This window comes from Cyanistes caeruleus, chromosome 5 (assembly GCF_971803275.1).
Source record: "Cyanistes caeruleus chromosome 5, bCyaCae1.hap1.1, whole genome shotgun sequence".
Lineage (NCBI taxonomy): Eukaryota > Metazoa > Chordata > Aves > Passeriformes > Paridae > Cyanistes > Cyanistes caeruleus.
Genome location: NC_141705.1, coordinates 14,414,230 through 14,432,880, shown reverse-complemented (window position 1 = coordinate 14,432,880; position 18,651 = coordinate 14,414,230). Strand labels below are relative to the sequence as shown.

General features: G+C 54.0%; 1 protein-coding gene across 1 annotated transcript; it reads left to right on the top strand.

Annotated features, from left to right (window-relative positions):
• The first annotated feature begins 3,927 nt into the window (after window positions 1-3,927).
• On the top strand, window positions 3,928-6,461 carry NKX3-2 (NK3 homeobox 2). Its single transcript, XM_086889170.1, has 2 exons — window positions 3,928-4,412; window positions 4,837-6,461. Exons 1-2 carry the CDS (start codon window positions 4,016-4,018, stop codon window positions 5,313-5,315), a joined length of 876 nt encoding a protein of 291 aa, XP_086745296.1. The 5' UTR covers window positions 3,928-4,015; the 3' UTR covers window positions 5,316-6,461.
• Window positions 6,462-18,651: the final 12,190 nt, after the last annotated feature.

The window sequence follows — 18,651 nt, the reverse complement described above, 5'->3', positions numbered from 1 at the left end:
TTGCATTGCTCTGAGTATATCTGGAGGCAAACTAGTTTGGGGAGATAGCATGTGTCTAGAAAACAAATCTCCCCTAATAAGGTATGGCAAAAGTAATACCTACCACCATGCAGGCGCTGGGAGGTGCTGCCAAGAGGGCTACAGTGTGTGGTAGCCCCTGGCCATGAAACTCCTTGGCCTGCCTCAGAACTGAGAAGAGCTTGGAAGGCAGAAGTGGTACTGTGCTAGCTTGGCTGTGCCCCAGAACTGGCACATGGAGATTACACCACTAATTATTTTCCCGTACTGGGCAAATCCTACCCTGAAGGAAAAGTTATAACGTTTCCTTTTCCCAGTGCTATGTACTCCCACACAGGGGATCATCTGGGTCTTTTTATACAACGTTACATATTATGTAGAAAGTCTGAGCTCTTTCAAAAGGCTTTTTTAAGGTTTTGCAGCCACCTTTCCTTGTGCTTTCACATGTGATAAAAAGGCTTTCACAAGCTGCCCATGTGCAGGGCGTACCTTTGCCCATTTCATCGTCCCACACGTCAGACGCAGTGCTTCTGTGGAAGGGCTGCCTCTCTCTCACCTGGCAAACAGAACTGCTCAGGGGGCTGAGAGAAGCCACCTCACGCTGCAGCCAGGCAGGCTCCCCTCCCGCCGTGCAGCCACGCCGTGCTGTGTCCCTGCACTCCGGGCAGCGGGGCTGTGCGAGGCACCCGCGTCTCGGCACGTTCCTGCCCGGACCGCCCGAGCCCCGAGGGCCGGGCAGAGCGGGCCGAGAGCAGCCCCGAGAGCAGCCCTGAGAGCAGCCCCGGGCAGTGCGGGCCGAGAGCAGCCCTGAGAGCCGGGCAGTGCGGGCCGAGAGCAGCCCCGAGAGCAGCCCCGAGAGCAGCCCCGAGAGCAGCCCCGAGAGCCGGGCAGTGCGGGCCGAGAGCAGCCCCGAGGGCAGCCCCGAGGGCAGCCCCGAGAGCAGCCCCGAGAGCAGCCCTGAGAGCAGCCCCGAGAACAGCCCTGAGAGCAGCCCCGAGAGCAGCCCCGAGAGCAGCCCCGAGGGCAGCCCCGAGGGCAGCCCCGAGAGCAGCCCCGAGGGCAGCCCCGGGCCGGGCAGTGAGGCCAGGCCGCCTCTAGGTGGGGCAGCCCGGCCACCGGCAGCGCCGGGACGGCTCCGCCGCTGCGAGCGGGAGAGCGGAGCGGCCGGACCCGGGACAGGGAGCCGGGGAGAGGCAGCTGTGGGGCACGGCGGGTTTGGGCTTTCCCCCGCTGAAATGTAATCCACGTCTGTGAAACGGCGGATCCGTGCGTTAGGGCACATCACGGTGTATTAGGGCTGGTGGAATGGGAAGTGCGGAGCCCTTGTCAGGGGTGGAGGCAAGGTGGGAATCGTTCCCCCTCAGACATCCCCGTTCCAGGCGCTGCCCTGCCTCCCGACCGCGCTCATCGTGTCCAGTCCGAGCCTTTTCAGCGAGGAGAGTTTGTGCCCGCTTTCCCCCTGTGTCCCCCGCACGCCGTGGCCGAGCAGCCCGTGCCCTGCCGGGCTCTCCGCCATCCCTCCCTCCCGCTGCCCGTCTCCTCGGCGGGGCTGGGGGCCGGGCGAGCCAGGACCACCCAGCTGGCCCCCGGCAGCCACGGCCTCGGCCCGGCCCGGCCTCCCGCCGCCGCTCCTCTGCGCCTTACCCCCGCTGCTGCTCACTCTCCTCCCGACCTCTTCCCCAGGCATTTCCCCCGCCAAACAGAGGTTTTCGGATCAAAAAGAGGGTGCAGAGATCGCCCGAGTGGCGGAGGAGAAAAAAAAAAATAAGAAAGAAAAAGAGAAAAGGAGGTGTATGTGTGGGGGTGCTGAGTAAATTAGCAAATAACTACAGCCACTATCAGCCATGAGCAGGTATTTTCAATAGCTTGGGTACGAAATTCTGTAAATCGGGGTGTTGGTGTGCTGGAAGTCGCGGTGGCGGAGCACGGCGGGAGGCTGCACCGGCAGAGGCTCGTCCTCCTCGCCGCCGCTCGCCGGCCCCGGCAGCCGGAGCAGAGCCCGACAAAAGGGGTTCCCTGTCCGGAGCTCCCCGTCTCCGCCGTGCTCCGAGCCCCCTTCCGGCCGTCAACCCAAACCACGACTCCCACGAACAGCACCTCCAGCCTTTTCCCTTGGAAAAGCGGAGCCCTTCCTCTGTCCCCGCGTCTGAGGCCACTCATCTCTTCTGACATCCCAAATTTCATCTCTTGGCAGTTAAGCAGCCTTTAAAATACTCTTACAAGGCACTCTTCCTTGCCCCCTATATATCTTCTCATAAGTGGATTTCTCGCAGCTTCCTAGATGCTTCTTGTTTACCTCCAACTCTAAAAAATTCCCTTTTGGGTATTTTCTTAGTGTATTGTGACACCGAAGTCTACGGTGGCAAAGTGATGGCTTTCCTAGGGAAAACTTAGATAAAAGATGAGTCCAAGGAAGGTGATTAAAATGATCTGGGTTTATTCAGAAAGATAAAGACAGTACCCGCTTAGTCATGCAGAGGTGCTCTCCAGCTTCGTGCGGTGTATGAAAGAGTGATTATTTATTTTATTGATTTATTTTAGAGGTAAAAAATACGATTGAAAACATTTAATTCGTGTCAGAGTCGTTGATAATCAATTATTGTCGCTTTGTAGTCTGCTGCAAACAGACGTTCATCTCTGTGAGATCAAGTAGGGAGGTGTTGGCACTGGCCACACGCCTGTGGAGAAGCCCTGTGACACACAGGGAATTCAGTTCGTGGAGAAAAGAGGGTTTGCGGTTATCTTTCATATATGCTTTATCTCCTTATGTTGCCACGTTCTCCCAGCACAAAACACCCATGTTCGTGAAGCACGAGCCTTTCATTTCTCGCGTACCTGCTGGATACCCTTGCCGGTATTTTTGTTAGCTCCAGTAATACCAGTAATATTTGAAAAAGAGAAAAGCATGATGCTTGGGGGTATATTGTGGTTTTGACAACGAGTCGCATATATGCAATTCACGTGCGTGTAATAATTTCCAAAGCCTTCCTGTGTAGGGCCGTTTGCTTTTAGGGAAAGCGTCGTTTAGGGAAAAGAGTTTAATCTGCGAGAAATTGCTTTCCTAATACGGGCTTTATAAGTCCCATGGACAGAAGACCGTACTTAATATAAACCCGACCATGTTTTTGAGCAAACGCAATGGTGAAAAGTGCATTTTTCAAAACCGGAGGAGGCTGATTTGCGTTTACCCCGACAGCACGGGCGGCCGGGGGCTTGGGCGCTCACCCCGCCGCACGTACAGCCCCGCACCGGCACGGCCCCGACAGACTCAGAAAAGGCGAGTGCGGATGCTGTTCCCCAGCGGCGCGCGGCAATGCCCGCCAGACCGCGGCGTTGGTCCCGTCCCCGCCACTGTTCCCGTCCGGACCGGACCTTTCCCCGGCTCCAGGCTGCAGCGCTCTGCTGAGGCGCGGCGAGGAGGAAACACCCGAAACGCATCTGAACTACGATCCCGCACTCTCCAGGTGGAAGCCGCCGCTTTCTGCCATGGAGAGGGACCGTCCCTTCGAGGGTCTCCTCGGCCGGGGCCGGCGCGGGCGCCCCGCGGGCCGCAAGGGGTTAAGAGGAGGCGCGCCCCGGCGCGCGCCCCGCGGAGCCGCTTCGTCCCGCGGCGGGAGCCAATGGGCGGGCGGGCCGCGCGGGGGCTGCCCAATGGGAGGGCGCGGGGCCGGCGCTGTCAGGCGGCCGTGAGGGATGGCAGCGCCGCCGGCAGAAAAAGCGGAGGGCGGGCGGGGGCGGGACAGAGCGGGGCGGAGGCAGCGCCCGTGCCGCCAGGGACCCGCGGCGGCGCCCGGTGCAGCGCGGTGGCCCCGGTGGCCCCGGCCCTATGGGCGGGCGGGCCGGCAGTGGCGCAGAGAGGCTGCTCCCGCTGGCGCCCGCCCTCCCGGCGGCAGAACAGGGCCCGGCACCGGCGCGGCGGCGGCCGGCGATGCGGTCGCCCAGCTGAAGGCGCGGCGCGGTCCGCTGCTCGTCCGCGGGGCTTGCCCGTCGCCGGGCCATGTCCGTCCGCGGCGGCAACGCCCTGACGCCTTTTTCCATCCAAGCCATCCTCAACAAGAAGGAGGAGCGCGCCCGCCACGCGGCGGGGCGGCCGCCGCCTCCGGGAGCGGCCGGCGGCTGGCGGCTGTGCGGCGCCGCCGAGGACCCGCCGCTCCCCGCGCCCGCCGCCCGCGCCCCGGCCCTGCGAACGCCGGCGGGCTGGGACTCGGACTCCGCGCTCAGCGAGGACCCCGAGGGCGAGCGGCGCTCCGAGGAGGAGGGTGCCGCTGGCAGCGCCCGCCCCGCAGAAGCCACGGGCGGGGGGCGGCCGGCGGAGGAGGAGGCGCAGCCCCCGGAGGCGGCGGAGCGGGACACCGCCGGCCTCAGCGACAGCGAGATGTCGGCCGCCGTCTCAGGTAGGGGCGGCCCCGATGGCGGCTCCTCCGCAGCCGCGCGAGGAGGGCGGGAGGGCTCCGGAGGGCTGGGAACGGGAGATGATCGTGGCTTTCCGCCGGCTCCCCGCGGTTGTGCGACAGGCTCGGTTGTGCCGGGTGGGGGAAAAAGCCCGAAACGCGTCCCGCGGGGCGAGGGAGGGCGGATCGGGGAGGGCCTTTGGCCAGGCTGATCCCGCAGCCCGCCAGGGCGCCCGACGCTTAAAGGCGAGCGAGAAGCCCCGGCTGCCGGCGGCGGCTGTCCCGGCGACCGGACGGGCAGCGGCTTGGCGGGCTCTCCGCTCGCCCCGTCGCTGCGGACAGGCCCCACGGAGCGCGCCTGGCCGCCCGTGCGCCGCTGTCCCGGTGCCTGCCTGCCCTGACCGCCATGCTCTCGCCCTGCCCGCAGATCGCAGCCCCCCGGAGGAAGAGGACGGAGCGGGCAAGTGCGGGAATCTGCTGCCGGGGGAGGAGGAGGCGGCGGCGGCTCCGAAACCGCGGAAGAAGCGCTCCCGCGCAGCCTTTTCCCACGCACAGGTCTTCGAGCTGGAGCGGCGCTTCAACCACCAGCGCTACTTGTCGGGGCCCGAGCGGGCCGACCTGGCCGCCTCGCTGAAGCTCACCGAGACGCAGGTGAAGATCTGGTTTCAGAACCGGCGCTACAAGACCAAGCGGCGGCAGATGGCCGCCGACCTCCTGGCAGCCGCCCCCGCCGCCAAGAAGGTGGCCGTCAAGGTGCTGGTGCGCGACGACCAGAGACAGTACCACCCTGGCGAGGTGCTGCGGCCGCCCTCGCTGCTCTCCCTGCAGCCATCCTACTACTACCCCTACTACTGCCTTCCCGGGTGGGCTCTGTCCACCTGCGCCGCAGCCGCCGGCACCCAGTGAGAGGCACACATACACACCCCCCTGGCCCCGACACCCCCACCGTACACACTGGCAGCCAGGAAACCCGTCTTCCCTCTGCCACCCCCCCATCCATCAATCCATCCGTTCAGCTTCTCAAGTCCAGAGCCTCAGCTGCAGCTCTCAGTGCCTCGGACAGTATTTATTATTATTTTATTGTTATTTTTATTATTAATATTTTTGGACGGTTCCTCACCCTCTCCTCTTTCAACACAGGACTTCTGGGCCACCCCCACCCTGACCCTCACCCCGTCCCCATTCCACCAGCCGAGGACTCTCGTGATTCGGCACAACTTGTTCATGGTATCCATGTTGTCAGTGTATCTGGTGTAGACTTTTTGTTTGTTTGTTTTATTTTGCTTCGGATTGGTAGAGACTCGATCTTGTGTGGAGAAAATGAGAGAGAAAACAAAGGAGAGGAAAAAAAAGTACAACCCGCAAAACCAAATGCAGCTCAAAAGCAGAGATCAAGGACTCCCTCAGTGGATTGTAAGGAAGATTATTTTTGTCGTCTGAGTCCTTGGTCTTCCAACTTGTTGCAAACTTAGTGTGCCTTGTATGGTGCTGAATGTATGGAAGCCTCTTTCAGGTCCCCCTGCTCTTATAGCCCATGTTATTCCTGTGCTCCATGATCCCTGGCAAAGGATAAATATGTCACGAAAGGGTGAGACTTATATTGAAACTCCTGACTTCTTGTTTTCCTTTTTTCCTGAGATCTTTCCGTGTTCGGGGAGGGAGGAGTTATGGATTTTTCGCACTTTCCAGATGTATTAAAGTTGTTGTTATTTTTATATTCAATGTGAATATTTCTAGTCAGGCTTTTTAAAAAATCGATGTAACAGGAAACTTTAATACCATCAGTGCCTTTTACAGTTCTTCTGCAGAGCTCTCCTCCAGGGGTGGGGATTTCTGATCTGCTCAGCAATGTAATTATGGTCTCTTTCTCCCAAGGTAGCTCATTGCTTTTTTTTTTCCCCTTCTTTTTTTTCCCCCCTCCATTTCTCTTTTAATGGCACTGTGCACTCAACTAGATTATTTACTTCAAATGAATTGTGAATGTTTGTAAGCTACCCGCTGTACTTGTTTTGTTGTTGTTTTTTTAATTTATAAACTTTAGTTTAACACTTACCTCTGTCGCTTGTGTCGTTCCTGAGAGCAGACATGGATTTCTCGGTGATGTTCAGTGATATTTTTTCCCCGCAGCAGACCTCACAGCTCAGACCACATCCCTCCGTTTCCCACTTGCACGGTGAGGATCGTGGGCCGCCTGACCCGGCTGCACCGGTCAGCGCTGATGTCCGTTCCCTCTGTGGGAGGCGGAGGGGACCCAGGAGCTCTGGCCGGGCGCCTCAGTCCCTCCTTTGGTAGCGCTTGTCCCGGCTGGAGTGATGGCCGTGTGCCGGAGAGCCGGGATCACTGGCTGAATTTACGGGTGCTGGTCGGAGGAGCCACTGGGACCTCGAAGTGCTTTTCCCGGTCCATGGCGGCCCCACCGTGCAGGCTGCGCCCCCTCTATCCGGGCCGTGCTTGTTTAAAACCTTGGCGGATCCTGCCTGGGGAAAGTGCGTGGGTCGGTGGATTGTTTTCTCTCTGCTGGAACGTGGCAGAGAGACCGGGGGCACAGGCTCAGGATTGGGTTGCAAGAGGGGGTCGGCGACCTCGATGAAACTGCCCAGGCCGTCTGTATCGCGACACAGCCGCGATAGCCACTTGGGGCCGCCTCCCTCCTTGCACTGAATCTTCTCCAAGGCTCTGCTGCGAGCCCGGGCCCTCGGCGCGATGCTGGCGGCTCTTCCCCCCGTCAGCCGCGGTCCTCGGGCGTGTCGGCCGAAGGGGAGGGCGGGCTGCCGTGGGATGGGAGCTTCACCCGGGGGGCCGAGGCCGGGCAGTGGCTCTCGGAGGCTCCGGACCCGGTGATGGCTGCAGCTGTTTCCCTGCCCCGATGGAGCCCTGCCCGGACCGCGCTCACAGGCGGCCGCGTTGCCTGGGCGCCGCTGATTCCTCATCACCGCCGGCCTCTTTCCTTTCCCGCTGGTTCGCACGGGCTTTCGCTGCGGCTCCCGGGCATGGAGTGCTTTGCAGGAAGCCCCTGCTGCCCCATCGCTTCCCGGCCGCTATGCCTGCAAGCCGCCCCAAGGTGCAGCCGGGCTGTTTCCCTGTCAGCCCGGCCCTCCCTTGCTGTTATTTCTCTTTCCCCAGGCTCGGGCACCCCGCGGGTTAGATGTCTCCCGGCTGGCACCTCCAGCAGCACTCGGCGGCAGTGGCTGCCCGTGGGCTGCCCCAGTCCCAGCACGGGCTGGGGACGAGCTCTCTGTTCCCAAAGCCGACAGCCGTCGTGACACCGGGGAAATGCTTTGGCTTTGGTTTTGCTCTGCCGGGCGCGTCGGCAGTCCTGCAGCCGAAAAGCGTGCTCCAGATGTAGCAGTCCCTTGGCATATACGGGAAGACTGACATTTATTTGGCCCGATCCCGAAGCTCCTGTCCCTTTCTTATTTTTTTTTTTTTTTTATTATTTTTTTTTTATTTTTTCTTTTGGTAACTATTTTCTTCCGATATTCCCAACACTTTACTTCATGGAAAACCGAAACTTTTGGACGGCAGAATCTGGACCCCCGTGCACTTAGGGAGGTAGAGATGCAACTGCTGCCCTGCAGTTTGCCTTCTCCTGGCCCCTGGGGACGTTTCTCTGCCTGCAGCCCCGTACAAGACACCGAGCCGCTGACCATGTCACGTTCGATGGTACCCCCACACCAGCGGAGGTTTTGTCCCCGGCGAGGGCGGCTTTCAGGCTGTGATTCCTATCGGGCCCTCTGTCCGAGGGAGCGGACTATTGCTAAGACTAATTTTCTTTCCCTTTAGGTCATCGTGTTGAATTATTTTGATTAGTGCTTGCTAACCGATGTAGTGCTCCAGGGAACCTCCTGATATAAAAGGGAAGTGATGGTTATTAAAGATTCCTTGGGTTGTAACACTGGGTAAAAGACAGAATAAAATGTCAAACTATTTTCTTATGAGCCAGGTAAAACTAATGTGCATTTTACTCGAGATAGAAGTTGCTGGAAAAGCTGAGCCGAGTAAAGTTGTCCGCAATTTTAGTACTGGTGTTTAATATCGAACATTTATGCATTGACGTATTATGCATCTTCTTTTCATGTTGACAAAATCTGGTATTTGAGAAACGTCAGTATTTGATATTGGGAAAATTTAATCGATAATTTAATGGATTTTTTCTGGAATTTGAGGCGTTTCTATTCCTGTTTTTCCTTATAATTTTGATTTTTGAAATATAAACTCTCTGCATCCTTTCTTTTCTTTATGGCAAAATCCCCAGTAACATGCGTGTAACTGTACCGAGGCCAAAGGAATTACTCTGTATTTTTGGTGTTTAAGTCATCAGCAAAACCTGGGCTTTAACATGCTCTCTTCACACATCCTCAAACACACATTCAGCTCATCAGCACATACACGGCTGCTACGTAAAAATAATCTCCCTAACGACGTGTCCCAATTTCGGCCTCTCTCACAAACCCCGAATTGTACAGGGACCGTGGGAATCATTTTCCATCTGACCATGGGCAAGCTGTAGTCTTAAAAGAAAATTCTTGCAAAGACAAGGGGGAGAGGGGGGAAATACCGCAGCTCCAAGAAATTCGATTGTTGAAATGTAATGTAAATTGTGTATATCTTTGCATATGTCTCCATTGGCGCTTGTGTTTGTGTATTAAACAATCGCACAGGCGCAGAGTCCAACTCTGCAGCCGGGAGGCTGCCTATATTTAGCTACCTCCCGCTCGCTCGCAGGGTAATAAAACAGGAAACCACGTTGATTTTCCCCCACTCCTCACATACACACTCACACAAACACACTCAGGTAGAAGACAGCGACACTTTCCCGGGAGGAGGGGGAGCAGCAGCAGAAGATAGCGGGGCACAGCCAGCCCCCCCGGCAGTGCAGCACCTGCCCGGCCTCCCAGGGGCTCCCGGGAGCAGAGGCCAAAGGTGGCCCGAGGTTAAGGGCCTCTCCCCGGCAGGCCTTGGCAGGCTTTTTTCCGCTCCGTTTCTCCTGTCAGTGGGACAGGACGCGCCCCGAGAGCGGCCCCGGGCCCGCGGGGGATCCCGGCCGCCTTTCCAGCGGCTCTCCCGGGTGTGCAGCCCCAAACCAGCGGGGCAGCTCCGGGGCGGCTCCGAAGGCAAACATGGGGTCCTCCTCCGGGCGACCAGAAAGCCAGAGCCCGCGGCCCCCGGAGATCCAGGGCACTGCCAGTAGGGTCTCCATAGAGCAGCCTGGCTCTTCCCGAGGTGATGGGAAAAATAAAGGGCAGGTCTTTTTGTCCCGGACACATAATCGGGGATATTACCTCTCCAAACCTTTCCGAAAGCCGCAAGAATGTGGACCGCTCCTTCGCGTTGTCCGCTGCTGCGGGGGAAAAACGTGATTAACTGGGAGCAAAATGAACCAGGGAGCAAATGAGGCGTTTCCCAAGCGGGTGTCACGGCGGTCAGTGCCGGGACACCGCATGGCTCCGGGACAGACAGCGCTCCCTCCTCCGGTGGGCTCTGCCCGGGAGCCCCGCCGCCTCCTGCGGCATCCCGCAGCGCTGAGCCCGGCCGGCTCTGCCGAGGGACCGCGGGACAGGAGGGACTCTAACCCGCAGGTGGGGCTTGCCGCTTTCCTAGAACATGCTTGGTATCCGTGGTGTGGGGGTTTTGTTTTTTGGGTTGTTTTTGTTTGTTTGTTTGTTTGTTTTTGTGTGATGGGTTTGGTTTTTTGAGTTTTCTTTGGTTTGGCTTCTGTGGGTTTTTGGGGGTTTTTCTTGGGTTTAGTTCTCTGGGGTTTTTTTGTTTGTTTGTTTGTTTGTTGTTTTTTTTTTTTTTTTGTTTTATTTTTTTTTTTTAAGGGAGGGATGGAGTGGAGAGAGAGGGCGAGTTCACGCCCGGGCCGGCTCGGGAGGAGGGTGTCGCGGTGACTGGGGCAGGCCAGGGACAAGGGCTGTCCTCCTCCACCCACAGCCGCAGACACCTCCCTGGCTCCCTCCTAGACAGGTCCTACGGCCCACAGAGGAAAACCCTGGCAAAGGATGAGGGGTTTGGCTCCTCGGTCCGAGGCCCTTGGGGTGGCAGAAGAACCATCTCTGGCTCTTTCTCCGGTGTTCCACCAGGCCTGTTGATCCATTCCAGAGTGGCTAGACGTGTTTGGCATCCCAAGTGATGCTGGCGATACTCAGGGTGATCCTTGAAAAAAATTAGAGCGGGGAGTGGTGGCTGCAGAGCTGCAGTTTAAGACGTTTTGTGGTTCTCAGGTGCGCCTGTGGGTTCTTGTCTAAAATCTGACTCGGTAATAAAGAGTCCACGGCTTGGGATCCCGAAGGACACGGATGGCAGCCAGCAACACATCCCCTGCTGAAACAGAAACTAGCCAGGGAAGCCTCTCCCGCAGCAGTGGCTCGGCGCTGGCAGAGACAGAAAGGGGCGCAGAAGGCGACCCGCGGGGACTACCTGACATCTACAGAGGGATGCAAGTAGCCAGCAGGACTGGTGAACCATGTCCTTCCCACCAGAGTAGGGACACAGCTAACAACAATAACAATAACAATAACAATAACAATAACAATAACAATAACAATAACAATAACAATAACAATAACAATAACAATAGCAATATTAATAAAAAAAACAGGTTAAAATGCTTGTAGGTATTTTAAACATTTTTTTCTTTATTGAAAGAAAAAGAAAAAAAAAGAAGGAAAAAAATAAAAGAAACATGAGAGCTAGGAAGGCCACACACAGCCTTTTCATGCACGGCCGATTGACAAGTAAAACAGTGCTTCTACACCGAGCAAGAATGGTAGAAAACCATAAAACTGTTGGAAAGGAAAAGACGGGTCTGATGTTGAGCTTTCCGGGTCTGGAGGGTATCTGTGAGCAGGGGAGGCGGCGGGGGGCACAGGGGCACAGGGGGGGTGGCCGCCAGGCCGGGGCCGGCGCTGGGGCGAGCACCCACGGGACAGGAGCCGCCGCTCGGGGCGGGGGCGCGGGTTACGGCGTTGCTTCCTAAATTGCTCCGTGGGGAAAGCAAATCCTGCAGGCAGTGTCGGCTCTGAAAAATCCTCTGTCCGCTGCTTCAGAGCCCGGCTCTGCCTGTCGGCTCCGGCGGCCTGAGGACCCCGCTCGGCAGCGGTGATCCCCTCTCCGTTAAAGCCGTCCCACGCGGAATCCCCGCTGCTCGTCTCCCGGGTCGGGGTACATCACTCTGCCCACGAATCTGCGCCGCGCTTAAACTGGCCAGAGAAACACTTGGTATCGCAAAGGACTCGAGTGATAATTAGGGATGAAATGCGCGTGGAGAGGACTAATATTATTTTTGGCTTGTGCGGGAATAATACAGATTTGCAAACTGTACGAATAAAGCTGGGTAGGCTGGAAGGGGAGGGAAGGCGGCTCTGCCGGCTGTCGGCAGAACTAGGGCTGGTGGTGGGGTTTGTGCCGGGCTCCTCTGCTCAGGAGCGGAAAGAGAGGGACAGGTCGCGTTTGGGACTTGCCTTTAGGCACTCGACTGCCACACCGGGGGCAGCCCTCAAGGCACACCAAAGGGCACGGGGACATTTTCCTTCTTGTCGTGCGCGGATTTACCGAGGTGGAGGCATTGCCACTCTGCTCTGCACGCTAGCACAGTGCTTCCAAATGACCACATAAGACAAATAGTCTTTACTTGGCTTATTAATAATAATAAAATAACAATAAAAATAATATTAAAAGACGATTTGCAGTTCTCTTTATTCAGTTAAGAATGAAAAACGGTGGCAAAGGGGAAATTTCTATGGACATGCTAGATTTTCCCAGCGATCAGAACAAGAAAAGAACACATGTGCTCATTCGCTGGTTATAAACCCCACTCTGCAGGAGTGCAGACTGTGATTTTGTCAAGCAACTGTGAAGGTTCCTTTAATTTGTCTGAAATTTTACTAACTTCCCGGATTAAAAAAAAAATAATGTCTGGAAGAAGAGACGGGTTTTCTCGGTCTTTGAGGAGAGCTTTTGCTTTATTGCTGCTCAGATTCACCGCCACTGGAAAGTTGTGTTTAGGCGTCCATGTCAGGTCATGGCTTGTGGGAACACAATAACATAGTTTTACCCAAAATACCTCCAAAAGATACTGAAATAACTACTTGGTTTTTGCGAACAAACTATTTCACTAAAAAGGAACAGAAACGAAGGTGCAAGAAAAAAAAATAAATCTATCGCAAGTCCTCTCTACGGGGCGAACTTTAAAAGGAAAACCCCGACATTTTTCATCTTGGAAAATAATATATGCAGGATTTGCAACGTGGAAACTACTTGTAAACCGCTCTCGCCCCGGGAAGAATGTTGTTTTCAGTGGGGTGGCAAAGCCCTCGGCCAGGCAGGAGCGGCGGAGGTGAGCGGGGTGCGGCGGCTGCTGGAGAGCGCCGAGGGGCTCGGCACCGGGGGAGCGGCTCCCAGGACATCCCCTCATAGCAAGGACAGGAGCAGCTGCGGGGGATGCAGTGTGTGCCTGGCAGAAGACATGTTCCAGAAAGTCTCCCCGTCTTTTCAGTCCTGCACCTCCGGGAGGTGCCTGCTGTCTGCTCGGGACAACCTCCCATGGCTGCTGCATCCCTCCCGGCTCTCTGCTTCTTGCTTCCCACTCCCTGCAAAACCTTCTGCGACTGATCCCTGTCTCCTCGCCGTGAGCAGGGCCATGCAAGCTCTCGGCAGAGCTCTCGGCCCCGGCCGTAGCGGACAGCGGGGCGGGAGCTCCCGGCCCCGGCAGTCCCAGCGCCTCTCCCGGGCCCTGCGGTGCCCCCGGGGCTGCTCCCGGCCTCCCGCGGCCCGGCAGGGAGGCTCTTCTCAATGCCAGGCCTGTGTATTTGTAGTCTGATTTCGCACGTCAAGGATAATTTCTTCATACAACTTAATGGACACGGCTTGACATCCATAATGATCGCTAATCATTCAAATTATTTTTGCTAGCGCCCAGACATGTTCCAGTTGTTGTGATAGATCGCGTTTCACCCATAATGACCGACAATTACCATTTCTAATTCGCCGGCTTTTGACACCTAAATCCACCCACCATATGTGGCTGAACCGCGCCGGGCTCGGCGGCGAGGCCCTGATGACATTAGCAGCGAGCCCCTCTCCCCTGAGCGGGGCACCTGGGATGCCACCCCCCCCCCGGCACCCCGGCCCCTCCCCGAGCCCGGCTGCTCGCCACCGCCAGCCCCCGGCCGGCAGCTCCCCGGCAGCGGCTGTGCGTGAGGCGGCCCGCCGGGGACCCGAGCGAGCCCTTCGCTCCCCCTCGGGCAGCCGGGCTGTGCTCGCCCCGAGGCGCTTACACACCTCAGAGGAATCCCAGATGGAAAGAGGCTTAATCCAGGAGCCAAGGCCGCTCCCTTCCCGCTGCTCTGATCACCATCGCGGCCAGGGAAACCCGAGTGTATTTGCGCTTCGATCTTCCACGACCCACGGCCTTGAACTGTCCTCTGTGGGAGAGACAGCAAAGCGTGAGGAGGAGCTTCAGCTGCCTTTCAGGGCTCGCAGTGCCTTTCCATTGCTTCTGTTTCCCGGGGTATTTCCCTGCGCGGTTCCCCGAGAACCAGATGCGCACGATGTAAGGTGTCTCTGTGGGACCCTGAGCAGCCAAAGGGAGCAGAACCGGCAGCTCCGCGCCTCCGTCCCAGCCCCAGCGCCAGTCACCCGCGGCTCGGCCGTGGGGCACCCACACGCCCCGCGGACAGACACCCTGCACCGGGTGTCGTTTGGCGAAAATGAAGTGTGACAATTCACCCTGGCTGATTTCTTTGGGGTTTTTTGGTTTTATTTGTTTTTTGTTTGTTTAGTTGTGTTTGGTTTTTGTTTTGGTTTTTCTTATTGTGATTAAACGAATGAAGCCGCTGATGTTTGACTTCAATTCCCGCACGAGAGAAGCGCCACCGCAATGTCGATGGCACAACATTCCTGCCCAAGTGGTGCAAGGCAGAAACCCCACGTTTCTACAGAGCAGCAGGCATCGTCTCCATCTTAAACTCTGGGTATTTCTGCTGCACTAACGTTTGACGAGTCACAGAAAACATTTCCTTCGTCAGGAATAGCTGCCTGTGGATATCCCGGGCACAGTTGCAAGGAGGGGCAGAGAGGGAGCAAAGTCGGATCCTGAGGCTGTTCTGCTCTGCCCACATTGACTGCAGTGCTCCCTGACACTGCAGTGTGCCCAATAGACAGTCAGAGCGACAGAGAAGCCCGGACAGGGCCAGGAGGCACCGTGCTTCCAGCGGGACAGACAGCGGCTGGTGATTACCGGGATGGACACATCGGGGCGGTACCCGGGCCTTCGCAGTACCCCTGGTGAGATGAGTTCCCAGGCTGTTCCCCGCGAGTGCTTCTACAAAATCCACTCCTGAACTCGTTCCTCCGCTGGGCACTGACACCGCGACTGCGGGCACCGCCGGGTCACGGCGGCCGGACTCCGGCTCGGTGTGGCGAGAGGGAACTGTCATCATCGGGAAAGTGCTGAATCGGGCCTGGCAGCCTCCCGGCACCGCCCCGGCACCGCTGCACCTTCCACGGCAGCAAAGCGGCCACGCAAAGGGCAAACACACCGACCCCCGCTTTGGACAGGGCAAACACACCGACCCCCGCTTTGGACAGGGCAAACACACCGACCCCCGCTTTGGACAGGGCAAACACACCGACCCCCGCTTTGGACAGGGCAAACACACAGACCCCCGCTTTGGACAGGGCAAACACACAGACCCCCGCTTTGGACAGGTGGAGGAAACGGGTTCTCAAAGCCTTTTTAACAGAGCAAGTGCAAGGATTTAGCCGTCCATATACTTTAAAATAAAGACTAGAGGGATTGCCTGTCTGAGGTTTCTCAGCTCCCGAGGAAGTGTTTTGATGAGGAGGTTTATTTCTAGTTCAACTTCCAAGGCATGTCTGAGGTGTTATTGCACTCTCCCTAAGAATTAAACAAAATACTTTCTCAGCCCTCGAATTTGAGGTAAAGATGATGGAAAAAAAAAAAAAAAAAAAAAATCACTGGCCCAGTACTTACTAAAAAAACAGAGCAACAGAGCGTCAGCAGGTACAGCCTGACTGCCGGGAGTGGGGCTGAAAGGGCCCTCCTCAGGCGGGGCCAAGCACACCTCCGGGGGAACCTCGTAGTTCCAGGATTGGGGGTCCGAACAGCATCATGCAAAGGAATAGAGACCCACGTCCCTCACTGGAAGCGGGACTGGGGCTCAGGTGCTCGGTAGTGCTAAGGAAGTAATGAAGGACAGCCCAGTAAGAATCCCTCAAATTCAGAACAGTAATTCCTAATGACCTTTCCTCGCTTTGGACATTCATGTTTGATTAAACGGTCTTTAAAATTATTTTTCCCCAAAGTTTCTGCCAGGCGTCTGGACTCAGCTCCATTTCGGACAGGTTCAGTCTGAGGCTTTTGCCATGGTTTAGATCACGCTCGCACCTTCTCCACTCTGACCTTCACATGCACGCCCTCATTGATTATGGTGAGTTTCCTAAAACCAGGAAAAACACCATGACATTCAAGAACTGGCAAATAAATTTTCCTATATGTTTTTTGACAAAGATTATCCTCTTACTATATGTATCGATCTAGAGACTGGTATATAAATTTGGAGGGGAAAAAGAAAAGAGGAAAAAAAGAACCTATATGTTCCTTCTCTGCCAGGATAAGGAAAGAGATGCAATGTTTCAGAGACAGAAGGTCCCTTTTCCTTGATATCTTTGTAAGATACAAAGGTCTTAACACACCACCTTAGACCTGGAGATCCCAGTGAATTGTGTAGATCAAAACCTACTCAGCAGAGTGTACTGTATCTTTATTCCTTCTGCAGAGTATTTTCTAGGTATTGTTGGAATAAAAAGGTCTGGCCGCTTCCTAGCAATTGTTCCACAGTGGTGTTAAAGGAGGAAGACCTCAGCGCTTCTTGCTTGTCTCCCGTCTCAGGAGATCCCGCTGGACCGTCCCACAGTCCCCTGCTGGTTCGTGGTGTCTGACACTGCCATCTTGTGTTCTACAGTCCCAGCTGTTATTTGCGAAACCAATTTCAATGAAAACGTGTAGCTGCGAACATAAAAGGTGTAGCTGAGACAGTTAAACACATGCTCTCAAAGGCAGGTGCCAAGTGCCCATTGTATTTAAAAGGTAAAATTTCAACATTTTAGCTTCTTGTTAAAGAGCAAAGTTTAAACATATTTGAGCCTGTGAGATCTTCATGAAGATGAGCAGGTTTCTCTGTCATGGTACAGATCTCAGGTACTCTCAGGTCTCACCAGTGTCGCTTCTCTCCTAGTTATGTTTACCATTCTCTAGGAAGAAAGAAACAGAATTTATTTATCCTGTGCAGATGCAAACATGAAGGTCATACCAATACTTTACTGCATATTTTCTACCAATGCTGTAACCTACGACAAATCTCTGCAGACTCACCATGCAGTTTTCGCTTCAATAGCTAAAACTGCATGCAAGAGAAAACTAAGGAAAATCATTCAAATGAGTCAAGACAAAGACATTTTACCTTGTCTTAATCACTTGAACTGATAGGCACTGACATCAGGCTACTGAGGACAGATGGAGGTGAAGCTGATATACAGGTTTTATACCCAGTAAGAAATGTCAAAAAATTTTGGGCAGCTGAAAAGAGAAGAGCAAAATGGCAACAAAATGGGCATCTCTGAAAATACAAAAGTGCTGTCAAATTGTACCTTTATTTTTTGCTTGTTTTTTCTTGCAGAGAAGGCCTTAGGGCAAGCCAAAGTTTATTTTATGTTTCTAGACTTCTTTTTTTTTAATGTTATGACTTTGATTACTTAGCCATTGTTTTCTTTCTTCATTAAAATACGTATAGATTGCAAATCACTGAAACCCTTCAAAAGTATTAAAATCACATAAGAATGGTGTTGTTAGAGTAAGTGAAGAAAACTTTCTGGTCAGGACTTCAAAACATGTCAAATTAATAATGAACAACTTGAGTAAGGTGTTGCAAATAATGTTAATTAAGAATGTCCATGCACAGTCCCTTTGAGGGCATGTGAATAAATATCTAACAGTTTCTATTGGGGTCTCAGTTCATACTGAAAATGAGGAAGTCTTTATAATTCATAACTATTACAGTCTTTATGAATGCTCTTTCTCATATTTCTCACTGGAAACCATTAGATAATCTGTTTTTATTATATAGAGCCAAACATTTGGCTTAATATTTTTGTTTTAGAACAGACCACAGAATCATGAGGATATTATGCATCCCATAATTTTTAGGGGTGCCTTAAAGTCATGTACATTTATTCCTGTCTGGAGAGTTTCTTTAAATTACAATCTTTCATCCTTGTTCTTCTAGAAATGTTACCCAAGATACATATAAAACAGAAGTTTCCTACTCTGTTTTTTCATTACCATCTACCTTCTCACCCACTAATGCTGTGAATTTAAGAGTCTACATAATTAAGTTTGTAAATTAATAAAAAAAATCCAGACAGTCAGAGAAACTAAGCTGTAGATGGTACATTTGCCTTAATGTTCTAATATTAGCACATAAAGCAAGAAGAAAGGGAGATTTTCATTATGCTTAGGTTTGTCAGTTGTTTTGTTTTGTTTTGTTTTCTTAGTGGCAGGAAGATGTATTTCTTTTCCTGACCTTCCTTCAAAGCCAGGGTATTTTTGGGGCCAAAGATGAATTAAAAGAGAGAGGAAAAGTGCATGATGGATGGATTATTCTGGGTATCTGAGAAAGATTGTGAGTAGGAAGCAATGGACTGCAAGAGTTATTCAAACTGGTTTTCAGTATTCTAAACTATGAGTTATTCAGCATTTCAAACTGACAGCTTGTAAATGTAAATTTTATTAAATGCAGAGCAATAAAATTTTGCAAGTTTCTGTCATTTTGAATTTTAGTGGTTCAAATTAAAGCCTCCAGCCTTTTAAATCACAACTTGTAGGGGCACAGCTCTGAAGCATCCATTACTCTTAAATGTGTGGTTTTCAAAACCTCATTATTGCCTTTGCTCACAAGATATCCTTGTCAGGATCTAGGTCTGCATGTCTCGTGTCAATGATAGGCTGACAGGCTCATGCCCTCTGTTATGTTTACAGTGTATATTGTATAAAGTTTTCTGCTCTTCATTCTCACCAGGCAGAAAATAAAACAGGATTAGCAGTGATATCACCCTTCAGACCATCCAGATTTTCTCCTTTGATCTCAAAAAAATTTCTTTGCATGTGCAGTGCAAGAGTCTGGCTCAAGGATCCTTGTTTTACTCTTGAGACAGACATTGA